Raw genomic sequence first — 26,333 nt, forward strand, 5'->3', positions numbered from 1 at the left:
ATCGGCTGCCTCCTGCATGGCCCCCACTGAGGATCGAGCCTGTAACCCTGGCATGTACCCTGACTGGGAATTGAACCATGACCTCCTGGTTCATAGATCAATGCTCAACCATTGAGCCCCGCCAGTCAGGCATAAGTTTGAGTTTCTTAATTTCATTGAAAATCTAGAGAATGCCTCTGTTTTCATTATTCATGAACATATCAAATACTTTTGAGCATTTGCATGGTCCAGGAGGCATGAAAGGCACTAAAGTGAAGGGACATCATTTTTAGGAGTTTGGAATATACCTAAGACAACTTTGGAAAGCTTGCTCATTTTCCCTTGGGATGACCTCTAAAATATGTGAAATTATAAAGTCTATTATCAAAATGTGTAATCACAAAACATAATAAACCAACTATAGAGACTTCAAGAGAAAACTGTCATCCACAGAGTTTGGTTACCATAGAATTCCCAGAGATCTTAATTTAACCCCACAGTCTAGTTTGCAGTTGTTATATGCCATAAAATGCTATTTCCTTATCCAAAACTGGTGTTTGCAAAAAAAAAGTTATGAAAAGAAACTTTGTACATAGTGTACTGACTAGGTATTTCTGGTGAAATTTTTTTTAAAATTATAAAAACTGAGTTAGATCCCTAGTATTTTATCAAAAAACAAGCATTTTTGGACCAGAACTTAGTTGATACTTTCATTGTTATGGGACCAAAATTTCAGATCACTAAGATATAGAAACAAAACAAATGCTTTTATTCTCTATGGTCCTATTTATTTTTTTAAAAAGTATTTTCAGTTATAATAATTCTAACTAAGAACTAGAAGTTCTGGACAAAAGTAAAATAAAACAAAAAAAAAATCTATTTGAAGGCATAAGAAAGCTGCCCAATAGCAAAGATTTGTCAGACCAATGCCCTAGAGCAGTGATGGCGAACCTTTTGAGCTCGGCGTGTCAGCATTTTGAAAAACTCTAACTTAACTCTGGTGCCGTGTCACATATAGAAATTTTTTGATATTTGCAACCATAGTAAAACAAAGATTTATATTTTTGATATTTATTTTATATATTTAAATGCCATTTAACAAAGAAAAATCAACCAAAAAAATGAGTTCGCGTGTCACCTCTGACACGAGTATCATAGGTTCGCCATCACTGCCCTAGAGAGAATATAATCTCGAGAGATGAATCCAGGATCTGTCAACTCCAAAAAAAGCTACAAAAGTAAGCACAGGCTTTAATAGACTCCTAAAGTTCCAATGGCAGAAAGCTAGATTTTAAGGACCATGAATAAGGAGAAAGCCAAGTAAATATTGCAGGTTTTATGGGAGAATCCTGGAGGGTCCCACCCCAGGAATCAAAAGTGAATCAGACATGGGCTCAAATCAGAATTATTTCAAACCCTGATTAGATTAAAATGCGCTGAGAATTCTGGCACCTTAGTAAAAGAAGTGAAAGTAAATTCTCTCTGTGGAAAATACCATCTGGAAATATGAGAGATAGAAAGATAGAAAATACATTGTTATCTATTTATTTTTATTATTTTTATTTTGAATAAAAATAAAATAACAACAACAACAAAAGATAGAAAATACATAAAAGAACACAAGAAACCTGTGACAAGGTAACATGGTCTATCACATGTGAAATTGCAAACCCAGAAAGAGAGGATAGAGGCCATTGTACAACAGCAATATTTGAAGAAATAACACCTGAGATTTTTTTTTTTTTTTTAATATATTTTATTGATTTTTTACAGAGAGGAAGGGAGAGGGACAGAGAGCCAGAAACATCGATGAGAGAGAAACATCGACCAGCTGCCTCCTGCACATCTCCCACTGGGGATGTGCCCGCAACCAATGCACATGCCCTTGACCGGAATCGAACCCGGGACCCTTCAGTCCGCAGGCCAACGCTCTATCCACTGAGCCAAACCGGTTTCGGCACACCTGAGATTTTTTCCAAAACTGGTTCTCATGATTGTGGATGAAAGGTGGCAACATGCTAACCAGACAAGCTGAGGGAAGGCTTGGGTGATGGCTTTGCAAACTCAGAGACCTAAAGTAACCACAAAGGATGGTCTGAAATTAAAACTTTTTAACTAAAAGCAGTTTATGGCAGCCAGTCATTTCCTAGGCTGGAATCTTCCTTAACAAAGGTCAATCTTTACCTTCACTTAGCCTGTCTGTGGTCTTTTGCATCTATAACATTCCTTTGTAATATCAGGGTAACTCACCTTTTCCCAGACCCCTCAGGGTACAACCAATTTATCACATCTGAGACCATAAATCCTCATTGTTGTTGTTATCACGTTATTTATTGACTGTTAACTATCCTGTACCCCCCTATGTAAAAAAATGTGTCTATCATTTTATTTTTCATCCAGTCCCAGAGGTTTCCCTGCTTTGCTTTCTCCCACCTCCCTAATCTATCACCAGTAGATTTCACATAACCCACTTGTGTCTTCTCTTTTGATTGTAACGAATAAAATAAAGTGCAAAACTGCCATTCTCTGGAGCATTATCTCAATCCATTGAGATTATGCTTCCTGGCAATGGTCTATAGTTTAACTCAAATAAACTCACAAAAAAATCTCTATAGGTTTCATTGTTTCTTACAATGCCATGATCAAAAGCTGAGAAAAATCCCCTTGCGGATCTGAGAGGGAGAAGGAAAGAGTAATCATTGTGAAAAACACCCAGAGCCGGTCTCCTTAACAAAGACCTACTTTGGGGGTCGGGAGGAATCTTAGCACAGTCTTATCCCAAATGGGGAAGGGCATCTCACTTCAGTCTCCTCTAGTCTTTCTGTCTCATTCAAGGGGAAAAACATTTGAGAAGGTAACAGTCCAAGGAAACAAGTCCACTAACAGACTGAGATTTAATCCTACACGTTGCTACATGCCAACAGTACTTCAGCACAATTGATACCATGGTAACTAACCTAGTTATTAAGGAGCAAAGGGAAGACCAAATATTATAGGCATGTCATTTGTAAAGCTTTACCAGGAAACTGCAGTTTAACACTCCCCAAGGAACCACCAGTTTATTCCCCACAGACACTGGGGGAAGTGACTGGACTGGGAGAGAACAGACACAGTAAGGTCTGGTTGAAATAGGGAAGGTACTTGTCTGTCAGTCACACCTGGGAGCAAGTCATTGGCCAGAGTAGGTGTGGCCACTGCAAGCATGGGAAGATTTGGAATATTTAACCTCCTAAACCAGTGGTCGGCAAACACATTAGTCAACAGAGCCAAATATCAACAGTACAACGATGGAAATTTCTTTTGAGAGCCAAATTTTTTAAACTTAAACTATATAGGTAGGTACATTGTTATTAACTTAATTAGGGTACTCCTAAGGCTTAGGAAGAGCCACACTCAAGGGGCCAAAAAGCCGCATGTGGCTCGCGAGCCGCAGTTTGCCGACCATGGTCCTAAACAAAGAAGTTCACTCTCTTGGTTTCTTTTGGTTGACTCCTGGTTTGAGGGCTCTCACGCTCCTGAATTTGCCCACATGGCTCATAAATATTGCAGGTTTTATGGGAGAACCCTGGAGGGTCACACCCCAGGAATCAAGGGTGAACCAATCAGAATTCAAACCCTGATTATTTCAAACCCTGACTAGATTACACACACAATGGACTGCAACTAGCCTAATGCTATACCGAACACAATTCCAACATGGAATAGAAACTCTTGACACTGGCTTTGCTTTTAGCTTTACTGAATCCCTGCACTTCTTCCAAGGCTGGATTAAGGGAAATGGGACTTTGGAAACCCAGGAATGTAATGCCATGAAAATAAAAATCACTTATCCTCCTGGGCAAGTCTCAGAAAATTATTTTTCTTGAGATATTGTAAGGACCCCACCCACAGCACTCAGTGGGGAAAGGGATACCCCACTTCCACTGGTAACATAATAACAATGGGCTATTTGCTGAAAGAGCTTTGAAACACACTCTCCCAAAAGAGGAGTACTTAGGGAAGCCTAAGATCAACAGGGAAGAAATAAAGAGGACATTCAAGGAATTGGAAGTTCTGGTACATACAGCTACAGAGACATTAAACACAACTGGATTCCTAGCCAGATTAACATAAAAATCTCACACTGAAGACTATGTATCTGTCTTATTACCTTTTATATTATATCCAGCTATTAACAAAAACAACAACAATTACTAAGATATGCTAAAACATAAGGAAGGCCCTAGTTGGTTTGGCTCAGTGGATAGAGTGTCGGCCTGCAGACTGAAGGGTCCCAGGTTCGATTTTGGTTAAGGGCACATGCCTGGGTTGCGGGCTCGATCTTCAGGAGGGGGCATGCAGGAGGCAGCCGATCAATGATTCTCTCTCATCATTAATGTTTCTATCTCTCTCTCCTTATCCCTTCCTCTCTGAAGTCAATAAAAATGTAAAATAATAATAATAAAAATAAAAGGTAAGAAAAAAGTTTGAAAAGACAAAACAAGCATCAGAAGCAGACTTAACTATTATAAAGATGTTGAAATTATGAGACAGGGAATTTAAAATACTATGATTAATATGGTAAGTGTTTGAATGGAAAAAGTAGACAACATGCAAGAACAGAGGGTAATATAAACTGAGAGATGGAGACTCTAAGAATCAAAAGGAAATGTTAGAAATACAAAACACAACATAAATGAAGGATGTCTTTGGTGGGCTCATCAGTAGCTTGGGCATGAGAAGATCAATAAGCTTGAGATAGGTTGATAGAAACTTCCCCAAATGAAATATATGCAAAAATAAAGAATAAAAAGAACAGAATAAAATATCTCAAAACTGTGGGACAATTTAAAAGATTGTAACACGTATAATTGGAATACCAAATGGAGAAGAAAGAGATAATGGGGCAGAAGAAATATTTAAATTAATAATGACTAAAAACCTTCCAAAAGTACTGACAGAGAGCAATTCACAGGTCTAGAAAGCTCAGAAAACACAAAGTAGGTGTTCACCCAAAAGTAGGAAAAATGTGCACTTATATTTATTATTTTAATTATTTTTTGGGGGAAAAAATAAGCTTTACTAATATTGAATATACAGCTTGACTTGGGTGCCCTCATGTTACCTTAAGATTTGTCTAGAGTTCTCTATATAATAAGAATTTGGGGTGGGTTTGAATGATGGTTCCAGAGCACAGAGGGCTTGATAGAAGAGTCCTCCCTTGTCCCTTTATTTGAAGTATATGGTAACATATCAAATGTTAAGTGTGACATAAGTAGATTTATGGCTTATATATCATTTTATGATATATTATATATGGTTTTAACTAAAGTAGTTCTCATAATATGTACAAATGGCTTTAAAATTATTCCAAAGAAATCGGTGCTTGATAGTGATACTAGTAAAGCACACAAGGAAACAAGCAGACAGTGGAGCTGAACTTTCTGTTTCCTGATAAGAGCTCTTTTTATAGTTAACAATACTATATTATATACTTCAAAGTTGCTAAGATACTAGATCTTAAATGTCCTCGCAGCAAAAAGAAATGATAATTATATGACACAGTGGAGATGTTAGCTAAGGCTGTGGTGGTAATCATACTGTAATAGATAAATGTATCAAATGAACATGCAGTACACTTTAAACTTACAAAATGTTATATGTCACTCATACCTCAATTTTTTTTTAAAAAAAGAGCTCTTTTGTCAAATGTATTACAAGATGAAAACAATGGCAGCCTAATCAGATCTTAAAAGGTTGGGCAAAAATGTTCAAAATTGTCAAGGGGATTTTTTGAAATATACTTTCACATCCACTATCATCCACAATTTAACTTAACTCTAAATGTTTAATGCATGTTGTTTTACTATGCTTTTGTGATACTTCCTTTTCAGCTATCACCATCATCAAAATCAAACCTCTATAATAAAATCCTAACATGCAAATCGACCGAACGGCAGAAAGACCGGTCACTATGACGCCCACTGACCACCAGAGGCAGACACTCAACACAGGAGCTGCCCCCTGGTGGTCAGTGCGCTCCCACAGGGGGAGCACCGCTCAGCCAGAAGCTGGGCTCACAGCTGGTGAGTGAGCGCAGCGGTGGTGGAGGGAGCCTCTCCCGCCTCCGCTGCAGGTAGGCAGTAAGGAGCGAGAGGGCACAGGCTGGGCTGAGGAACCCCCCACCCCCAGTGAATTTCGTGTACCAGGCCTTTAGTTTTCAATATAAGCTTCATTGGTTGTAAAATACTCAGAGAAATGTGAATAGTCCCGGATATTTGACTATGTTAAGGAATTCATTTTTTTGTTATTTTTTTCTGTGTTAATAAGGTTGTGGCTTATTTTTTAAAAATACATATTTTTAAGAAATGTACATTGAAGCATTTACAGATGAATTATATGAAAATAAAGTATTTCCTGTAAAAACCTTCCCTCCATTATTAGCAAATCTGAACAGGGCAGTGTGAAAATAATTTTCTCTGTTCGAACCAACAACCACAAAACATCTGTTTTTACTGCTTCTTTCCCAAATTGGAAATGGTGACAGCTGTTACATTCTAATTCGCTGGTTCATGAAACCATTCAACTATTGATTGACCTCTGTTTGACTTTCATATTGCTTTATTGAAAAGAAAATATGTTTCTTGGAAGAATGACATCGGTTTTAGTAACTTCAAGATTGAATTATAGGCAACAAATAGAAATATTCAAATTGGTCTGTAAATAGAGAACAAGACGAATGGAATGTAATCCCTGGCTTCAGACAGAACTGAAAATAAAAATAAACATAAGACATCTGTTGAATGTATTACAGGTACATCCACCCTGGATTACAGCAGCAGTTCTAAAAATACTCACCGCTTTGTGTTTGTTTGTTTTTTAATTTCAGCTCTATTGAGGCATAATTGACATCTATTATTGGCTTGCAGTTCTTGTTGCCATCCTCTCTTATGCCCCTGTGCCTCCTATCCTGCCTGACCCATTCAGATGCTGAAGCATTGGTGAGCCAAGTGGGTGGCAGCACTGCTCATAGCCATGTACCCATGGGCTAGAGGTTATTTGAGGTTAAGTAGAGGTTCTGTAGCAGTATTAGCCAAAGTGGTTCAGAGATGTGTTGGTAGGATAAAGAGACAGCATTTAATAGGGTCAAAAGTGTAATGGATGTATCAAAATGAATGCCAAGTCTGATGAGATGGGATTGAAAAACACTAAGAGATTACTAGAAGAAGAAACAGTTAAAGATAGTTGTTGAGTCTAGTTTATATGTAATGGTTCAATAGGTCTCACAGACCCCTTTTAACCTGGAGCACTGTGCCTGCTGTGAAATCTGGCTTGCCAGGAAGGATACAGTCACTCACCTCACCCCTTCCCCCTTGCTCCACCCGTCTTATCCACAGACATGCCTGCTCTGGAGTGTGGGTGTGAGGTGAGAGGCCTTTGAGTGCCCCTTGGGCCCATAATCTAGTCAGGCCCTGGAGCTGAGTGTCAGGACCGGTTTGGGACAGAAGGCAATGTCCAAAAGCTAGGCAGAATTAAGAGTGAAGATTAATATACAAAGGGCAAGAAAGTGAAGAGATTGATAACAGTGAATCCCTGGTATGGGCCAACTAGTCTTCCACCTTGTAGCAGTTTCTGTCTTCTTGAATTACCCTCTGCTCTCAGCAAAGCATGCTTTAATGCAAGGTGTTGAGGGGTGCTTGGCCTTGGCTATATAAAAGAGTACACTGCAGTGGGGAGTGCTTCCAGGTTTGGGTGGGCAGATGGCTGGGAAAATTTGGGGATTATGATTATGTACAAGGGATTTAAGCCATGTGATTCAAAATACGGCTTCGCGCCTGTCTTCCACTGTCCCATCAAATCTGCCCAGTAAGAGTAATCCTGCTCCTGCCTGTGTGAAAACTCAATCCCTCTCTGCCTTGGTGGTCACTCTTCAGTAAGAGTAAGCCCTATGACTTTCTAACGTGGCAAATAGAGTCACAACTCAGAAATGCAATGTCTTGGGTTATAATCCAAACTTGAAATTTAACATGAAATCTTCTCACTTACCTTCAGCTGAAGCCTTCTTTGAGCTGCTCACCTACAGTGGGAAGTGGGGCCTGGTCTTCCCTTTCTCTTTTATGGTGTCCTACTGTCTCTTCTATTTTATAGTTTGCTGTCATTCCCAGTTTCTCAGTCATTCCTGTGTTGAAGGGAGATGGTGGAGAGAACAGTTAAGACAGATTGAGGGAGGCAGGGGGATCATAATAATCTATGACATTTTCTTCCAAAACCTTCTTCATGAAATCCTTGGAAAGCCCCTCCCCCTAATTTTTCATTTTTTTCTGATGTGAGTGAGGGTCTTATAAATAAGTGTTGGTTATTTCCTTTGAAATTCTACATTCCAGGAAGTCTAGTACCTCATGTGTTCCAGTGCTTCCTTCAAAAGTTCGAATTAAATATAGTGTTAACAACTATGTCATGGGGTGTTGGTGTCTTCGTCAGTCATCAGTCGGGATGCTATAACAAAGTACCATAGATGGCGTGGTTTACAAACAACAGAAATTTATTTCTCACAGCTCTGAAGGGTTGAAGTCTGGGATTGGGGTGCCAAGATGGGTGGGTTCTGATGAGAGCACCCTTCCTGTTTGCAGACTGCTGGCTTCTTTTAATATTACTGGCAGAAAAGCAAGGAAGCTCCCTCAAGTCTCTTTTATAAGAGCACTAATCCCTTCTATGAGGGAGTGAAAGAATTATACAAAGGAAGTTTAGAAGAATGATGAAGACTTGAAATGGCACACTGTCCATTATGGTAGCAAGGGCAGCAAAATGGACTTTTGGGTGTAAACAGACTTACCTATCCAGTAATTGGAAACTTTAGGCCTCTTCTTGAAGGAGCATTAAAATTTTCAATTAATGAACATTAAGTAAAAATTCAGTTCCTCAGTTGCCTTAGCCACATTTCAAATGCTCAGTATCTAAATGTGGCTAGTGGTGCCGTAGATAGTTTGGCTTAGTGGATAGAGCATTGGCTTGTGGACTGAAGGGTCCTGGGTTCGATTCTGGTCAAGGTCAAGTACCTCAGTTGCCAGCTAGACCCCTGACCCAGGTCGGGGTGCATGCGGGAGGCAACCAATCGATGTGTGTTTCTCACATCAATGTTTCTCTCTCTGTCTCTACCCTGCTTTTCCACTCTTTCTAAAAAATAATGGAAAAATTATGGGGTGCGGCCAGAGTGTTTTGGACAGGTTCAAGCCTTGGACTACTGAGAGGGCACCGTCCTCTCATTGCCACGTGCAAGTCCCAGCTTGGATGGCAGAGCCCTCCCAGCACAATTATAGCCAACAGCTATAGTTGTAAGCTTGAGCCTGTGATCTGAACACGTGGCCCCACGTGCCTGAGTGATAGAGTTCAGGTGCATGTAGTGGAGTGGGATTGAAGCTAATGAGAATGCTGTAAACAACTTGATCACGCCCTTACTTTGCCTCCTGGCATTTGCTATAAAATAAAGACATTTGCTTGTGGGTGTGGTCGCTGTTTCTCTCCATCAGAGGAGCAGCGTCCCACTGAGACCCAGCTTTCATTCTCATGTCTGTCTTTTCTTAATCTTTTCATCACCCCCACTCAGGATCACCCTTGGCCATGCCAGCGCGGCACAAAAAATACCCTTGGGTGATTAACAAAAATAAAATAAATGTGTCTAGTGGCTACTATATTAAACAGCACAGATAGAACATTTCAATCATTGTAGAGATTCCTATAGAAAAGCACAGGTTTGGAATACACTCTTTGGGAAGTGGGGTGTTTGTGTAGGTAATTTGTTTTTGTGAAGGCAAGGTGTTGCTACTCGAAATTGAAAACTCATTTTCTAGGTTACTGCTCTTCCTGAGCTCTGGCCTCTGGAGGCAGGACTTTTGGGTGGCCAATAAATAACACCCCTTTCTTCTCCTCCTAAGTACACAGAAGTTTAGAAATAAGACCCAAGAGACAGTTGCATGCAGAAAAAGAATTACCTTAATTACTGATAAAATTAATTAGAGAACATGGCTTTAGATTTTTAGCAAAATTAACTTTTGAAACTAGACAGACTTTATTCACTGTATTCATTGGGAATCCAGGCCTCTGGAGGATCAGGAATATTTACCAGCTTATAACCTTGCCAAACTCACTAATCCTCGTTGAGCCTCAGTTTCTTTATCTATAAAACTAGAGGCCCGGTGCACAAAAATTTGTGCACTCGGGGGGTCCCTCAGCCCGGCCTATGCCCTCTTGCAGTGTGGGACCCCTCGGAGGATGTCCACCCCAGTGGGGACCCTCACCCCATGGGGTTTGGCCAGCCTTGGTGAGGGGCTGATGGCTGTTTTCAGGCTGGCCACACCCCTTACAGGGTGGGAGGGTCCCCACTGGGGTGCCTGGCCAGTCTGGGTGAGGGGCTGAGGGCCGTTTTCAGGCTGGCCAAGCACCCTGGCGACGTAAGCTCCCAGCCTCTCCTTTTTTTCTTCTTCTTTTTTTTAATTCTGGGATTTATTTACCTCCTATAATTGAAACTTTGATGCCTTTAGCGGAGGCCTGCAGAAAGCTTGGCTTCCTCCATCGCCAGGTACAACCCACTCCTGCTCACTCCAGCTCCGTGGCCACAGCTGGCTGAAAGCAGGTATCTGGGGTTTATTTACCTTCTATAATTGAAACTTTGTTGCTTTCAGTGGAGCTCAGAGCCGGGGCTGCAACAGGCAGGGAACCTTGGCTTCCTCCATCACTGGAACAAGCAAGCCTCCTGCTCACTCTAGCTCCGTGGCTGCCAGCCGCCATCTTGGTTGGGTTAATTTGCATATAGTTGCTCTGATTGGCTGGTGGGCATGGCTTGAGGTGTAGCAAAAGTACTCAATTTGCATGTTTGTCTTTTGTTAGTATAGGATGGGAATTGTATCTACTTCAACATTTTGTGGAAATAACTAAATAGATTGCTATAGTGCTTAGAATAGTGGCTGGCACACAGTTCAGTGCTATATATGTGTTTGCATTTATTATTATTGCACAATGGAGGATAGCTCAGGATGCACCCTCTCTGCCAATAGGATCCAAAGGTACTTGGTCAGGCATGCTTAGCTCCTATTCCCAAGTTCATCAATTAGGTAAGTGAGGGGAGAAGGGATGGCTAGAGGTGTTCCTTTCATATTCTTAGTCCTGAGTCATAGAGTCAAAATCTTCACTCTATCAAAACAAGAGGAGTGGAGTATAGTTGTTTCCCCTAACAACAGGCTCATTCTTGGTATATATTTTCTTCTATTCTTTCTGTCCACACTCAAATAAATCTAGTAAAATGTATTCCCTTCTTTCCCTTATGTCTTCAATGCCAAAATCAAACCCATGACCCAGTCTTAGTTTTTTAGTATATGAAAATGGGAATAATAGCTTGTCTAAAAGTCATATATCTTGTTTCTAGTCATTATGTGACAAATCTTAGAAAATCTTCTCATTTCTATTTAACAAGGGCATCATAGGCTTCTAACTGAACTGCACTGTACATGTGTCTATTCATGTCTTTTCAAACACTGAAATAAACTAAGATCAATCAGTGTGTCATCTATAAAAAATCCTGAGTTGAATTTTGGAAACAAAAAACAAGTCTACATAAAATGGCATTCCCAGAAAAGATCTTAAGTTTCAACTTAATGAGTTTTTTATTGTTGTTGTTCTGTGGGTTTTTTGTTGTTGTTGGTTTTTTGTTTTGTTTTTTTGTTTTGCCACTGAATCCTTTCTTCAAATGAAATCTTACTTGAAATTCAATATGTATGAGAGACCTGGCATGACAATCTCCCCAACTTCCCCATTCTCTCCCCTTCACCTTGATTGGCTGATGCACTCGGAAGGATCTACCAAGGTCTACTCTGGTGACCATTCATATTTAAAACCGAAATTTTATATTGTGAGTTCCATGACCTTAACAGCCTTTTCGGTTTTGTTGTTGTTTTTACCACTTTATTTCCAGTGCCCAACATCTGACACAAAGTTTGTGCTTGATAAATATTTATTGAGTGAATAAGTGAGTGAATAGGACTTGGACTAAGTCACACACAGCAAATTGGTGAGGCCGAGACTTAGAATATAATGAGCGACTAGATCAGCCGTGGGCAAACTACGGCCCACGGGCTGGATCCGGCCCGTTTGAAATGAATAAAACTAAAAAAAAAAAAAAAAAAAAAGACTGTACCCTTTTATGTAATGATGTTTACTTTGAATTTATATTAGTTCACACAAACACTCCATCCATGCTTTTGTTCCGGCCCTCCGGTCCAGTTTAAGAACCCATTGTGGCCCTCGAGTCAAAAAGTTTGCCCACCCCTGGACTAGATAGATGTCGTTGATATTACCAGGATAGGCAATAAAGAAGGACAAGTATGGAGAAATAGATGCTGAGATCACTCTTGGATATGAGAGTTTGAGGTACTTATGGGGCATCCAAGGAGAGGTATGAACAGACAATGAGCTATTCAGTTGATGCAGCTTAGACTTGTCCAGTACTTCAATGTCTCTCTGTCTTAAAAATATTTTATTTACTTATATTTAACTAGATTTATTGGGGTGACATTGGTTAATAAGATATAGGTTTCAATTGTGCAATTCTATGATACATGATCTGTATCTTTTTAAAAAAGGCTTTCACTCACTTTACTTTCAAGCACTGTGCTACTCTGGGGATGTTTCCAGTCTTCGCATAGTCACTAGGGCAGAGTTTCTTAAAACTTTAATGTGCAGCAAATCACATGGGAAATCTTGTTAAAATGCAGATTCAGAAGGTAGGGGCTGAGCTTCTACATTTTTAACAAGTTTCCAAGTGATGCACCACCCTTTTTGAGTAGCAAGACATTGCAAATCAGTGAAAATGGCACTGGTTAGCATTTTATTTTTTATTTTTGAAAAATTTCACAGTCTTTTAAGTAGAGGCTGGGGAACTTGCAAAATTCTGTTCCTTCTTAAAATAAATTTCTTCTCATAAACTTTGTTTTTGCACTTTGAAGAATGTTTAGATTTTTTTACATGTTAGCTTTGAAATATAATATGGCTTTTAATTCATAATTTAAGATAAGCTCTTTTAAAAAATGTTTTTATTGATTTTAGAGAAAGAGAGGAAGGGAGAGATAGAAACATCGATGGGAGAGAATCAACATCAATCCGCTGGGATCTAGCCCACAACCTGGGCATGAGCCCTGACCAGGAATTGAACTGGAGATCTCTTGGTGCATGGGTCAATGCTGAATCACTGAGTGACACTGGCCAGCCTCAAGATTAAACTCTTAATTTTAATACTGGTAATAATCCTATAAATTTCTTATTCTTTCAAAGAGGTGTGTGTGTGTTTTAGGATTTAACCTTAGGTTAAAGATAAGTGTAGCAGCTGTTAGAAATAATGCAGCAGATAGGCAGGCTCTGGAAGTAGATAAATTCAAGACATTTTAATACGTTCAAACACTTAGAAAAGGTAGTAATTGCAAAATATTGACCTAGTTTAAAGCTAGGCAGAGGTATTGCTATTCAGCTATTCTTATCCTATATAATGGAGATGATCCCATTCTAAAACAATAGAGATTTTTATTGGAAATCAGTAGCCTTTCTTAGCTATCATTAGATTCATTTAAACTGAATGAATAACTTAGGTATCAGCTGTACCTTTATCTATAAATAATTTTCCCTTTACTGTGATTGTTTTATAAAAATCTATTATTTGTTTTCCTTTTTTTCATTGAACATTTTTTTTTTAGTCAATAATATGGTAATAACTAGGTAAGGTGCCAGGTGGGTACTGGAAATACTGAAGGGACCACTTGATAAATTAGATGATTGTCTAACCACTATGCTGTATACCTGAAATTAATACAAAACAATATTGAATGTAAAGTGTAACTGAAAAATAGAATTTTAAAAGTATTAACTTCTTTTTTTTTTTTTTTAAGGATTTGTTATATAGTTCTGGATATTGAGAGACACCTGTGAATTAGAAAAAGATCTTGAGTTCATGAAACTTAATTTATGGGAAAACAGAGACAATAAAGAAGTAAATAAATATGATATTTTCGTCTGAAGATATGTACTACTTAAAATAAAAAAGAGCAATGAGCTAGAGCAGTGGTCGCCAACTGCTGGTCCGAGGACCACTGGTGGTCTGTGAGGTCCGAAAGGTTGGTGACCACTGAGCTAGAGAGTACTGTATATTATGTTAGAGGGCACTCTTAGATTGTGTGGTCTGGAAAGCTCTATCTAGGGTGTAATATCTGTGGAGAAATGTAAGTAAAATGAGGAAGTGAACCATAATAATAAGAAAAGAGAGAACAGCCAAGTGAGAATGCCATATGTAAAGAATAAGCTTGGTGTGTTGAAGGAGATCAAGGTCAGTGAGATCAATGGCACAAGGGAGGGGAAAGTGGGAGGAGATGGAAATTGAAATAAGTAGCAGCCAGATCAGGCAGAGTTTTGAAGACCAAAAGCAGGGAGTATGGATTTTATTCTAAGCATGATGGCAAACATAGGGTGTTCCCCCCAAAATGTATATGCACTGTGAATGATTATAGAGTCAATGTTTATGAACACACTGTTAATTTTCAAAATTTAAAAAAGAATCTACAGAGATGAATACTTTTTTTTTTGTCAATGCCTGTTTTCAAACTGATGACCATTCTGGTCCAGGCACTGCTGATAATGAGAAGCAATGGAATTGTAAACATCGAGAATCATTTCATTCGGTATTTGTGAGGCCCCAATTCATCAACTGTTGCCAGTTTTGTACCATACAGTTTATCATTTATGTATCCCCATAAAAAAAGTTTAGATGATAAATTTTCTTTGTTCAAAGCTTAGTCTGGCTTCACCCATTACTTCAAGTCAGTTAAACCTGAAAAGGAGTGAAAATTCATGTATATACAGTTTGAATAATTATAAATGCAGTGTTTGTACTTCAACTGTGTTTTCAAACTTCCAGTAGTATTTTAGGATGAATTTCCTTTGTTCAAAGCTTAGTCTGGCTGAAAAGAAAGAAACATCAATTGAGCTATCAGCTGTTAAAGTGTGTATACATGTTCGTGGGACACCTTGTTTTATGGTTTTAAACAGAAAATAACATGATCTTATTTATTCTCCCCTATGAAGTTCTCCTACATTTTCAGATTAAGAAATTCATGTTTCTCTTTAAAGGCACAGCTCAAATGTCATACTCATTGTAAAGCCTTCCTTAACTTTCCCAATACTTTTTTTCTTTAATATATTTTATTGATTTTTCACAAAGAGGAAGGGAGAGGGATAGAGAGTTAGAAACATCGATGAGAGAGGAACATTGATCAGCTGCCTCCTGCACTCCTCCTACTGGGAATGTTCCCGCAACCAAGGTACATGCCCTTGGCTGGAATCGAACCTGGGACCCTTCAGTCTGCAGGCTGACGCCCTATCCACTGAGCCAAACCGGTTAGGACTCAATACTTTTTTTCTTTAGTGTTTCCATTTGTACATTCCACTACCACAGGATATGCTTCTAATATAATACATTTCCCTAATGAGGTATTAATCACTTGTTTCCCACTTGACTTTTCCACTAAATTGTTAGCTCCTGTATGCCTAGTTCATAGTGCAGTACATAGCACACATTACTAAGCAAATGATTACTAATGAACAAATGAGTATTTGAACTGTTTCCAAACCTATGCTTCTCATCTTAACCTTTCCATCAAATTCCATTATCAAATGCCTATTGGCATTGCCAACTGACTGTCCAGTTTTCCCTCAAACTCAACATCGCAAACTCATTATCTCATTCCAATTTCATATTTTTTTGTAATATCAACATCTTTCTAATTTCCTTGGTTAGAAAATTTGGAGTACTATGATTCTTCTGATGCCGGGGATTTGTTTCCTTTATTTCATTGACTCTAGCTGTGGCTCAGACTTTCATCACTTAATTTTTGAAAAAATGCAATGGACTTTTGGCTGGCTAGAGATTATTCTGACTCCAATTTATTTTCTTTCAAATTCATACTGCATATCTCTGCAAGAACATTGTCATTGAAGTCTTATTTTATTCATAAGGTCATGCATTGTTCTATTTATAAAGTATTTTGGCACACTTATTATGTGTGTGGTATGTGCCCTTCTGTTGTATAAAACTTTAATTAATGTTCATGGGAACTAAGTGAGATAGTATTTTTAGCTCCATTTTACAGGTAAAGAAAATAAGATTTAGGTACCTTAGGCCACCTGCCCACGGTCACAGTTACACCAACAAGGAAATCGTAGAGCTGAGATTTGATCACAGTTCTATCAGCTGGGGATACTGAGCTCTGCTTAATCACTTAATTAGTGAGTAGTATCTCAAGTTTAATTCCTGCTTCTCTTTACAGGATCTCCATGATATGGCCCACCAATCTTACTTAATTTCCTATTATTACTAAACTTGCATCTTCTCCACATTTCAAATATCTTTCTAGTTATCTCCTGTGCATTGACCTTTTTACTTCAATTAGATTGTAAGCTCCCTAAAACCACTCTTATTTTAAATTTCTGTGAAGGGCACAATAAATTCTCATTGAATACAGCAGACCCTTTGTATCTATAGGTTCTGTATCCAAAGATTCCAGGAACCCGGATGGAAAATATTTTTTAAATGCTATATTGTTGCTGACATATACTATGTAGTTAGGTCTATGATGGCTATGTCTATACTGAACATGTACAAACTTTTTTTTGGTCATTATTCCCTAAATGATACAGTGTAACAACTATTTATATAGCATTTACATTGTATTAAGTACTATAAGTACCCTATAGATGAATTGTAGTATACAGGAGGATATGTGTAGGTTGTATGCAAAAACTATGTCATTTCATATAAGGGCCTTGAGCATTCCTGGATTTGATATGGGGAGTGGTTGGGGTGGGGGCTCCTGGAATAAATCCCCTTCCAGGGGACTGTTATTGATAAAATCTTTAGCACAATCCTTGACACACACACTTGCTGACTAAATGGTAACAATGATTACTACTACTGGAGGTTCTGATGCATCAAATTGAAGTTCCATAGGAAACCATAAAATTCTGATCCCTACCTCAACCCTAAGAAGTTTTTGCTTGTTCTTATGATCTAGAGTAGACTAATGTTTTTCCAAGCTAAGTTAGTACACTTCAGTCTTTTCTCACCCTTTTACCAAGTGTCAACAAGACAGACATCAGTAAGCAGCAACATTTATCCACCATTACTGAGTTCTTTAATTGGAGGCTGATTTGGAGGAAATAAAAAAAGGAATCGTTGTAATGTTTCTGAGGTGAATGGTCAACGTGCTTGCTATCAATCAATTTAACTTAATTTTATGGAGTTTACTAAGTGTCCAAGATTTCCTGGCTCGAGTTTCTGAAGTACAGAGTCTTACACAATCACACCTTCGCTTCGAATAGAATCGCCTCAGATCCAGCGACAGGACTATGGGGCTCGCCATCTGACCTTGCAGTTTGAGCTGCCTATGCTTCCAAAGTGGCAGACGAAAAAAGATCAGCGGCGCCAAAAGTCTCCATTCCGAAAGCCCCGCGGTAGGCCCCGCCCCCAGTGAGCGCGGTCGCGTCACGTGACGTCAGACGCCCTCCCGGAAGTGCTGCTGCGGAAACGGTGGGGGCGTGTCTCCAGGTCACCCGCGTGTAGTTACCGGAGAAACGCGGGAAGTGGGGTCCAGGCACGGTTCTCTCCACCGTTAAGGCTGTTTTAGTTCCAGCGCGAGCGGGTAGCCCGGCCGAGGCGTCTGGTGCGACGCCATGGAAGTGGTGGAGGCCGCCGCTGCGCAGCTGGAGACTCTGAAATTCGGCGGCACCGGCTTCGGGGGTGGCCACGGCGAGGCGGCGTCGTCCCCGGACACCGTTCCTGTCTCAGAGCCACCGCCGTCGGATGAGGGGGCCCCAGACCCTGGGCGGGACGCGGAGGCTCAACCAGCCGGGGAGCAGCCGCCTGAACTGGCGCTGAGCACCGCCGTCGGCGGGCCAGAACCGCCTCCTGGAGGGACAGGCGTCACGGGCCCGGGCGCAGCAGAGCCGGTGCCGACCCCGGACTCCCTGGAGACCTCGGACTCGGATTCGGACAGGTCGGGTGCCTGCGGGTCCCGAGGCTGCTGGGGGAGGGCCCGTGTGACCGGCGGGAGGAGCCGGGGCCCGCGTGGGCCGGGGCGGGAGGGGCGGTCCCTGGCGCTCCCCGCGCACGTGTGGACAAGTGGCTCGGACCGCCCATTTCGGGTTGTTCGCTGCAGACCCTGGTGAATCTGAGCCTAATAATCAGATCTCTCTTCCCTAAATTTGGTAGTGTAAAAGGTGCTGTGCATAAATCGTAGCATTTCCCGTTAAGATGTGGAAACCTGAGGATATTGGATTATTTCCTTAATATTTAGTTCGGCGTGTCCCTTTGCGGTTATAAGTTTTGAGTTTCGTGTCAGATCTGACTTCTATTCTTCCATCAAGTTTAACGTGTGTTCTTGTTTTTGAACCAGATGAATTGAGGAGTAGTTAAAGGACTTTATATTTCCAGATTGGCTCCTGGCAATTTTGTTAATTCTTATAAGCCCTGTGGGGAGCTTCGTGAAATTTGCAAGACACTGTTATTTAGTATTATTATATGCTCTGATTCGGTTTCTTAAGGCCCCCCTTCGCCGCCCCACCTGCCCGTGTGTTTTAAAGATGAAGCTTCTGTGGTGGGAGAGGGCTTAAGTTTGTGGGATGTTCCTTACCCACACTGAACATTGTTTACAAGTATTGGACTGTGTTGTGTGGGATACCGAACACAGGTGAAAAAAAAAAAAAATGGACAGGAGCCCTGCCCCACATTCTAGCGAGAGGGATGACAAATATGAGTAAACATATCAGTAAACAGAGTTGATGAAAATTATCGTGAAGGAACAAGCAAGGCACCGAGAAAGCCTTCCGACAGCCCAATCCTGTGGGACACTATGGCCATGTTCAAGTTTTTAATTCTAAGTGCTGGCGAAGCTGTTGAAGGATTTTAGGCAGAGCAGTATCACACTCAGGTTAACATTCTAATACGCTTTGCTCTGCAGAGGAAGAATTGAACTGGGCTCAAGAGTAAAAGCCGAGAAGCAAGGCTGGAACTAGTTGAAGGATGTTGCATTGCGTCCATGAGGCGACCATGATTGTGTCTGGATTCAATCACACTGATCAGGCTTGCTAATAGATGTGTCACTGGGCTGGACAAAGCCATCACCTGGGTGGATTGTGGTACTGTTGACTAAGATAGGGGTCGGAGACCAGTGGGAATGTTTAATTTGGACAGTTAATTTAAGATTTCTCTGACAGTCAGTTGGAGATGTCAGGCAAGCGGTAGTAGTATCATGAGTTTAGAGTTTAAAGGATAGTTCTGGGCTGGAGGTAGACATTTAAGCATCATCAGATTTCAGATAAGACTAATTTTTTATTATGGACATTTTCAAACTTGAAAAAAGTAGAGAGTAATATGATTGCATGGTTAGTCATCACTGGACTTAACAACTTCCAATATTTTGCTAATCTTGTTTTATCTAACATTTCTAACTTTTTTTAACCTAGTAGATTTAAAGCAAATCTCAGTGTGATTTTTTTTTTACTGTGCACCTCTAATTGATAAAACACTTTACATAACCACTATGTCATTATCAACTTTAGTAAACTTAATTCTAATTCCTTAATATCATCTAATGCTTGGTTTGTATTTAGATTTTTCTGGTTGTCTGAAGGATGTCTTTTAACAGTTGGTTATTTGAATTAGAATTCAAACTGCATTTGAGTGTTATGTCTTTCAGGTCTTTTTTAAGTGAAGGTCATATTTAAAACCATGAAGACAGAAGACTACATGAGAATGGAATATCCCTGTAGCATAGTGCATACCAAAAATGGAAATCTTTGAGGAAGTGAGTGGGCAACCATGTTAGATGTTGCTGAGAAGTTAAGATGACAGAAAGGTGCCTACTGGACTTGGCAACGTGCAGAATATTGGTGACCTTGTAAGGAGTGATGATGGAAGCCAATTTTGGAGTAAAGATGGAGTTAGAAATAAAGGGTTAGAGACAGCATGTGTTCACAGTTCTTTTAAGAAATTTTAAGTGGGAAATGAGTCCATAGCTGGAGGGATTAAACAGAGATACTACAGAATGTTTGGTATGCTGATGGGACTGCTCTTGGGTAGAGGGAAAGATTCATAATACAGTAATAGTAGGAAGGAGTTCACTTGCAAATGGGATGGGTTCCGGAGCCTATGTGGTGAAATTGGCCTTTGCCTTTTCCTCCTGTAACAGGAGAAAAGACATTTGCCAAAGCTAATGTGTTCAAGCCCTTTCTAATCCAGCTGGGAAGACATGGTTTTCAATGAACTATGGTATAGTATTGGACTGGCTCTAGTGGGCAGTTTGAAAAAAGTGCCATGAGATAGGGAAGGAGTTACATAATTGTACTTTGAGTGGGTGAGGGGTGGCTTCAGAAGAGGTAATATTGAGTTGAGTTTACAAAGAAAAAATAATTTCTCTACATTGAGTACATTGTAGTCAAAGGAAATAGCACAAATAAAGGGAAAGTTGGATGAGCTGCTTTGCTAGGTGTGTATGAGCTGCAGCCTTATTCACAGTGGCCAAGACAGGGAAATAACTGAAGTGTCCTTCAAGAGATGGGATTATGTAGGTTACCAGGAACCTGATTGCAGGGGCCTCTGAGGTGTCATAGTAAGGAGGATGGCCTTTAGCTTGTACACAGTGTAAGTTATGGGGAAAAAATTTAAGGTTTTTCTCAGTTTTAATATTTTCTCAATAAAAAATAGGAAGAATAGTCCAAAGTCATCACCTTGATTTAACAATTATTAACATTTCAGAACTATTAGATTCACAGGTATATGTTATTGAGCCATTTTAAAGTCATTTACACATGATACTTTATCCCTAAATAGTTTAGCACACATTCTCTAAGAGGACATTCTTTCACATAATCATAATATTTTATCACATGTAACATAATAATAGTTTTGTCATATCTAATGTCCAGTCTTGAATGGTTATTTATTTTTATTGAATTATTGGGTGACATTGGTTAAGATCATATAGGTTTCAAGTGTACAGTTCTGTGATACACGATCATTATATTGCATTGTGTGCTCACCACTCAAAGTCAAATCATCCTCTGTCACCATATATTTGACCCCTTTACCCTTTACTATCCCCCACACCCCCATCTCTTTGGTAACCACCATACTGTTGTCTGTGTTTATGAGTTTTTGTTTGTTTGTTTGTTTGTTCATTTGTTGCTTTAAATTTTATATCCCACATATGAGTGAAATTATGTTTCTTAACTTTTTCTATCTAACTTATTTCTCTTACCATGATATTCTCCAGTCCACGCATGTTGATACAAATCGCAGTATTTCGTCTTTTCTTATGGCTGAGTAGTTTTCCATTGTATGTATGTACCACATCTTCTTTATCCAGTCATCTATTGAAGGACACTTCAGTTATTTCCCTGTCTTGGCCACTGTGAATAAGGCTGCAGTGAACATAGGGGTTACATGAATGTTTGCTTTAAATATTTATTCTTAAGGGAGAGGGAGAGAGGGATAGAAACATCAGTGATAAGAATCATTGTTTGGCTGCCTCCTGCACGCTCCCTACTGGAGATCGAGCCCAAACCCCGGCATGTGCCCTGACCAGGAATCCAACCATGACCTGGTTCATGGGTCCAGGCTCAACTATTGAGCCACATCAACTGAGCATGAATGACTTTTTAAAGCAAGATTGTGAACGGATTAAAATGGAAGGTCATGAAAAGGGTAAGGGTAACAGCAAAACATCAATAGGGTGAAGGGGTGATTGTTGTGGGAAGAGACTAGTATTTACATCAGTTATACAATTATTACAGAAAAGCAAGTGAGAAATAAGCATCTGAAATAGAGGAGTAGCAGTGGAAATGGGATGAAGTGGAATAGGAGTGATGTTTACTAATCTGAAGATAGGGTTTTATCATTGACTGAGAATGAAATAGCTCAGAATGATTCCAATGTTTCTACCTATAGTAACTGGATTAAAGACTAAGTAATGAATAAAATAGAAGTTCAAAGAGAAGTGATTTAGTAAGGAGAATGCACTTTTTTTTTCTTTTTAACTTGTTGCTAGTGTGAGGTAAGTGTAGGTCATTCATACAGAGGTGGCCAGTATGTAGCCAGAGATCAGGGATGAAGCTTATAAATATCAGTGCTGAAGATTTAGGAGTTATCTCCACATGGATGATAATTGGAAACATTGTAGGGCATGAGATTATGCATAGGAAGAGTACAGAGAGAGAAGAGAATAAGTATGAAACTTTTAGAAACAGCATATAAAAGGGAGCCCTGGTCAGCATGCTCAGTGGTTAGAATGTCAGCTTGCATACCCAAGGTGGGTGGGTTTGTTTCCAGGTCAAGGGGACGTACCTGGGTTGCAGGTCTGATCCCTGCCACCAACCCCCAACCCTCAGGGCACATGTGGGAGGCAGCCAAAAGATGTGACAGAAACACATCAATGTTTCTCTCTTCTCCTCCCTTCCACTCTCTAAAAAATCAATGGGGAAAAATATCCAAACTTCTTGGAAGAGGGTTAAGAAAATAAAAGGGAGTTAAGGGAATAGCAAACAAATTTTAAACTTAGAGTTACTGGTAACAATTGCTGTGGAAGTCATGGGCTAAAAGAGTTTTTAAAGAATAGAATGGTCAGCATGGTTGGTAACTTGAGTTTCCAAGTTGTCTGAAGACTGAGAAGAAACTATTGGCAATTCAATGGCTAGGTGACCAATGAGAGAAGTGCATTGCCCAGAGCTCTCTGTCAGTGATTTGGCACATGCTTAATTATATTAAGGCAGATGTGTGATGTGTGAGACTATTGTAATTGAGTTGCAGTCATAGCAGGGGTTTTGAAAATGTTATCAGTGGATTAAGGACTACTTTCCAAATACCAGAGTCAACTTCAAAATGCTAGCTTTTGAATTATATCAGTAATAGTAAACATGTAGTAAAGTAGATATTTCCTGGTTGAATAATATATGTTAATGCCATCATGTTACTGTTTCAGTAAGTTTAAACTTTTCCTTTCCTACAGTGAAACAGATTCAGATAGTTCAAGCTCTTCCTCTTCCTCATCATCATCCTCATCTTCCTCTTCCTCTCGAATATTAGTTCCTCCAATGCTGTCAGATGGAGATGAAGATGTACAAGTTGAGAAGGAAAATAAGAATTTTCCTCTTATTAAAACAAAAGATGAATTACTTCTTAACGTAAGTACTTAGATGTGTTAATAAACCTAATTTGGATGTTCTAAAATATATTATGGTACTGATATTGATCTCATCTGCTCTGTATCTGATCCATACATTTGAAAACTTCCCAATTTTATTGGACATAATTTTGCCATGCCTTACCTTTCTTAACTAAAAGAGGATTGTCAGACGATTGATCTGGATAATTTCTAAGGTCGCTTCTAACTCTAGCATTTGGTAATTGTTCTTCTGGGGTGTTAAACTTTAGCTTGCTACTCTCCATTTTATTTCATCTTACCTAGAAAATATTTCTTATGTAAATTTACAACCTTGCTTTTTTTCTTTCTTTTTTGGTCCATAAGTCAGAACATTTTGTTCAGTTACAATTAAAATCAATCTTTTAATTGACTTGCACTAAGAAACATAGAAATTGAAATTAATTGTTTAAGCTTGTTAGGATTTCTACTGGAGTTTTTGAAGTGTTTTTGTTATTATAGTAGGAGAAAACTTGTTTATTAGAATGGTGTTTTTTGGCACTTGATAGGTTTTGTTTGTAAGGTTAGCTCTTGTATGGTTATTTCCTCTTAAACTGTAAGCTCTCCCACGGAGGAGAACGGTAATCTGGTGGTGGGAACCTCAAAAAGAACACCTCAGGCCGTAACCAGTTTGGCTCAGTGGATAGAGCATCGGCCTGCGGACTCGGGGGGTCCCGGGTTCGAATCCGGTCAGGGGCATGTGCCTTGGTTGCGGGCGCATACCCAGTGGGGAGTGTGCAGAAGGCGGCTGGTCGATGTTTCTCTCTCATGATGTTTCTAACTCTATCTCTCCCTTCCTCTCTGTAGAGAATCGATGGAATATATTTTTAATTAATTAATTAATTAATTAATTAATGAAAGAAAGAAAAATATAAAGACACTACAAAGAAATGTTGAATTTTATTTATTTATTTTTATTGTTGACAGTTATTATAGATGTCCTCCAATTTCTCTCCCTCCCTTTGTTCCCCTCCTCCCAACCTCTGCCTCACCCCAGGCCTTTACCACACTATTGTCTGTGTCCATTGGCTACCATGCATATATATATGTAAGTTCTTTGGTTAATCTCTTACCCCCATTCCTCTCTGAGATATGTCAGTCTGTTCCACACATTCATGCCTCTGGATCTATTTTGTTAGGCAGTGTATTATGTTCATTAGATTTCACATATAAGTGAGATCATGTGATAGTTGTCTTTTTCTACCTGGCTTCGCTCAGCATAATATTGTTCAGGTCCATTCATGTCAACAAAGGACAAGAAATCTGTCTTTTTTACAGCTACATAGTATTCCATTGTGTAAATGTACCACAGCTTTTTCTATCCACTCATCTACTGATGGGCACTTGGGCTGTTTCCAGATCTTAGCTATTGTAAGTAACGCTGCTATGAACATAGGGGTACATATATTCTTTCTGATTGGTGTTTTGGGCTTCTTAGGATATATTCTTAGAAGTGGGATTGTTGGGTCAAACAGTAGTTCCATTTTTAATTTTTTGAGTAAATTCCATACTGTTTTTCATAGTGACTGCACCAATCTGCATCCTCATCAGCAGTGTACTAGCATTCCCTTTTTTCCACATCTTTGTAAGAACTTGTTGTTTGTTGATATATTGATGATGGCCATTCTGGTAGGTCAGAGGTGATAGTTCATTTTAGTTTTAATTTGCATCTCTCTGATGATTAATGACATGCAGCATTTTTCGTGTGTCTATTGGTCATCTGTATGCCCTCTTTGGAGAAGTGCCTATTTTTAAATTGGGTTGTCTTCCTTTTGTTGAGTTGTATGAGTTCTTTATATGTTTTAGAAATTAACCTCTTATCAGATGTATTATTGGCAAATATGTTTTCCCATACAGTGGGTTCCCTTTTCATTTTGATCATGGTTTCCTTTGCTGTGCAAAAGCTGTTTTGTTTGATGTAGTCCCATGTGTTTATATTTTCTTTTGTTTATCTTGCCCAACTTTTATTTTTTAGATGAAAGTATTTAATGGGCTAGTCTTAATCTGAGTTTAGTGTTATATACAATAGGGTAATTAATGAGGGCAATTAATTACTTAGCTAAAGAAATAGCTGAGTTCCATGAAATGTTGTAAAGGTATTTTTCCTAAAGAAGTTGATGAGTTAGACTAAGTGTTATATGTGATCATAGTTGACACACTTAGTGTATAAATCTAATCCATTCTTTTATCCAATACTAGAGGCCCAGTGCATGAATTCATGCACGGGTGGGGTCTGGCCAGCCTGCCCCAATGGGGGCTGATCGGGGCCTGGCCAGTGCGGGTGGAAGGGACACGGGAGGTTGGCCGCCCCGCCCCTAATCCGGCTGGTCATTCAGGCATTACCATTGCTGGCTTTTTATATATATACATGTTTTACCAGTTATAGGGGGAAAACAATTTTCTAATAATGGCCCTCAGTACTCCAGGGATTGGATCTTACTTTCCAACCATATCTGAAAAGTGAAGGCACACCTAATAGCATCAGGTAATTGGCAGCCACATCTATGTCCTCTATTCTTTTTTTTTTTTTTTTTAAATATTTTAATAATTTTTATTTCTTAAAGTATTACAAAGAGTATTACATATGTCTCCTTTTTTTCTCCCCCTTGACATTCCCCCGGCCCCCACCCCCCCGCCCCCCCGCCCCCCCCCGCCCCGTGTCTTGTGTCCATTGGTTAATCTTATATGCCTGCATATAAGTCCTTCAGTTGGTCTCTTAATCCCCCCCCCCCCCCAACCCTCCCCAGGCTTCCCACTGTAGTTTAACATTCTGTTCAATGTTGCTCTGCTTCTGTATCTACCCCTGTTCATCAGTCCATACTGGTCCCCTTTATTTGTCCCAACCTCACTGGAGTAGTCTCAACCTCACCAGGGCCGTCTGAGCCTCACCAGGGCCGTTTCAACCTGACCGGGGTTGTCCCTACCACACCGGGGCCGTTTCGACCTGACCGGGGCCGTCCCTACCTCACGGGGGCCGTTTCAACCTCACCGGGGTTGTCCCTACCACACCGGGGCTGTTTCAACCTGACCGGGGTTGTCCCTACCACACCGGGGCCGTTTCGACCTGACTGGGGTCGTCCTTACCTCACGGGG

The 26,333-nt window shown here is 39.8% G+C and overlaps 1 protein-coding gene across 1 annotated transcript in view; it reads left to right on the forward strand.

Annotated features, from left to right (window-relative positions):
- Nucleotides 1-17,592: 17,592 nt before the first annotated feature.
- The window catches only part of NAF1 (nuclear assembly factor 1 ribonucleoprotein), a 48,111-nt gene continuing 39,370 nt past the window's right edge, over nucleotides 17,593-26,333 (forward strand). The window contains exons 1-2 of the mRNA XM_070415374.1: nucleotides 17,593-18,041; nucleotides 23,049-23,223. Coding sequence (XP_070271475.1) covers nucleotides 17,719-18,041; nucleotides 23,049-23,223 — 498 coding nt within the window. The 5' untranslated portion in view covers nucleotides 17,593-17,718. The remainder of the gene's footprint in view (nucleotides 18,042-23,048; nucleotides 23,224-26,333) is intronic.

The sequence above is a fragment of the Myotis yumanensis genome, unplaced genomic scaffold (genome assembly GCF_028538775.1).
Source record: "Myotis yumanensis isolate MYYU_CA2020_CCGP unplaced genomic scaffold, mMyoYum1.0.hap1 SCAF_5, whole genome shotgun sequence".
NCBI classification, from domain to species: Eukaryota; Metazoa; Chordata; class Mammalia; order Chiroptera; family Vespertilionidae; genus Myotis; species Myotis yumanensis.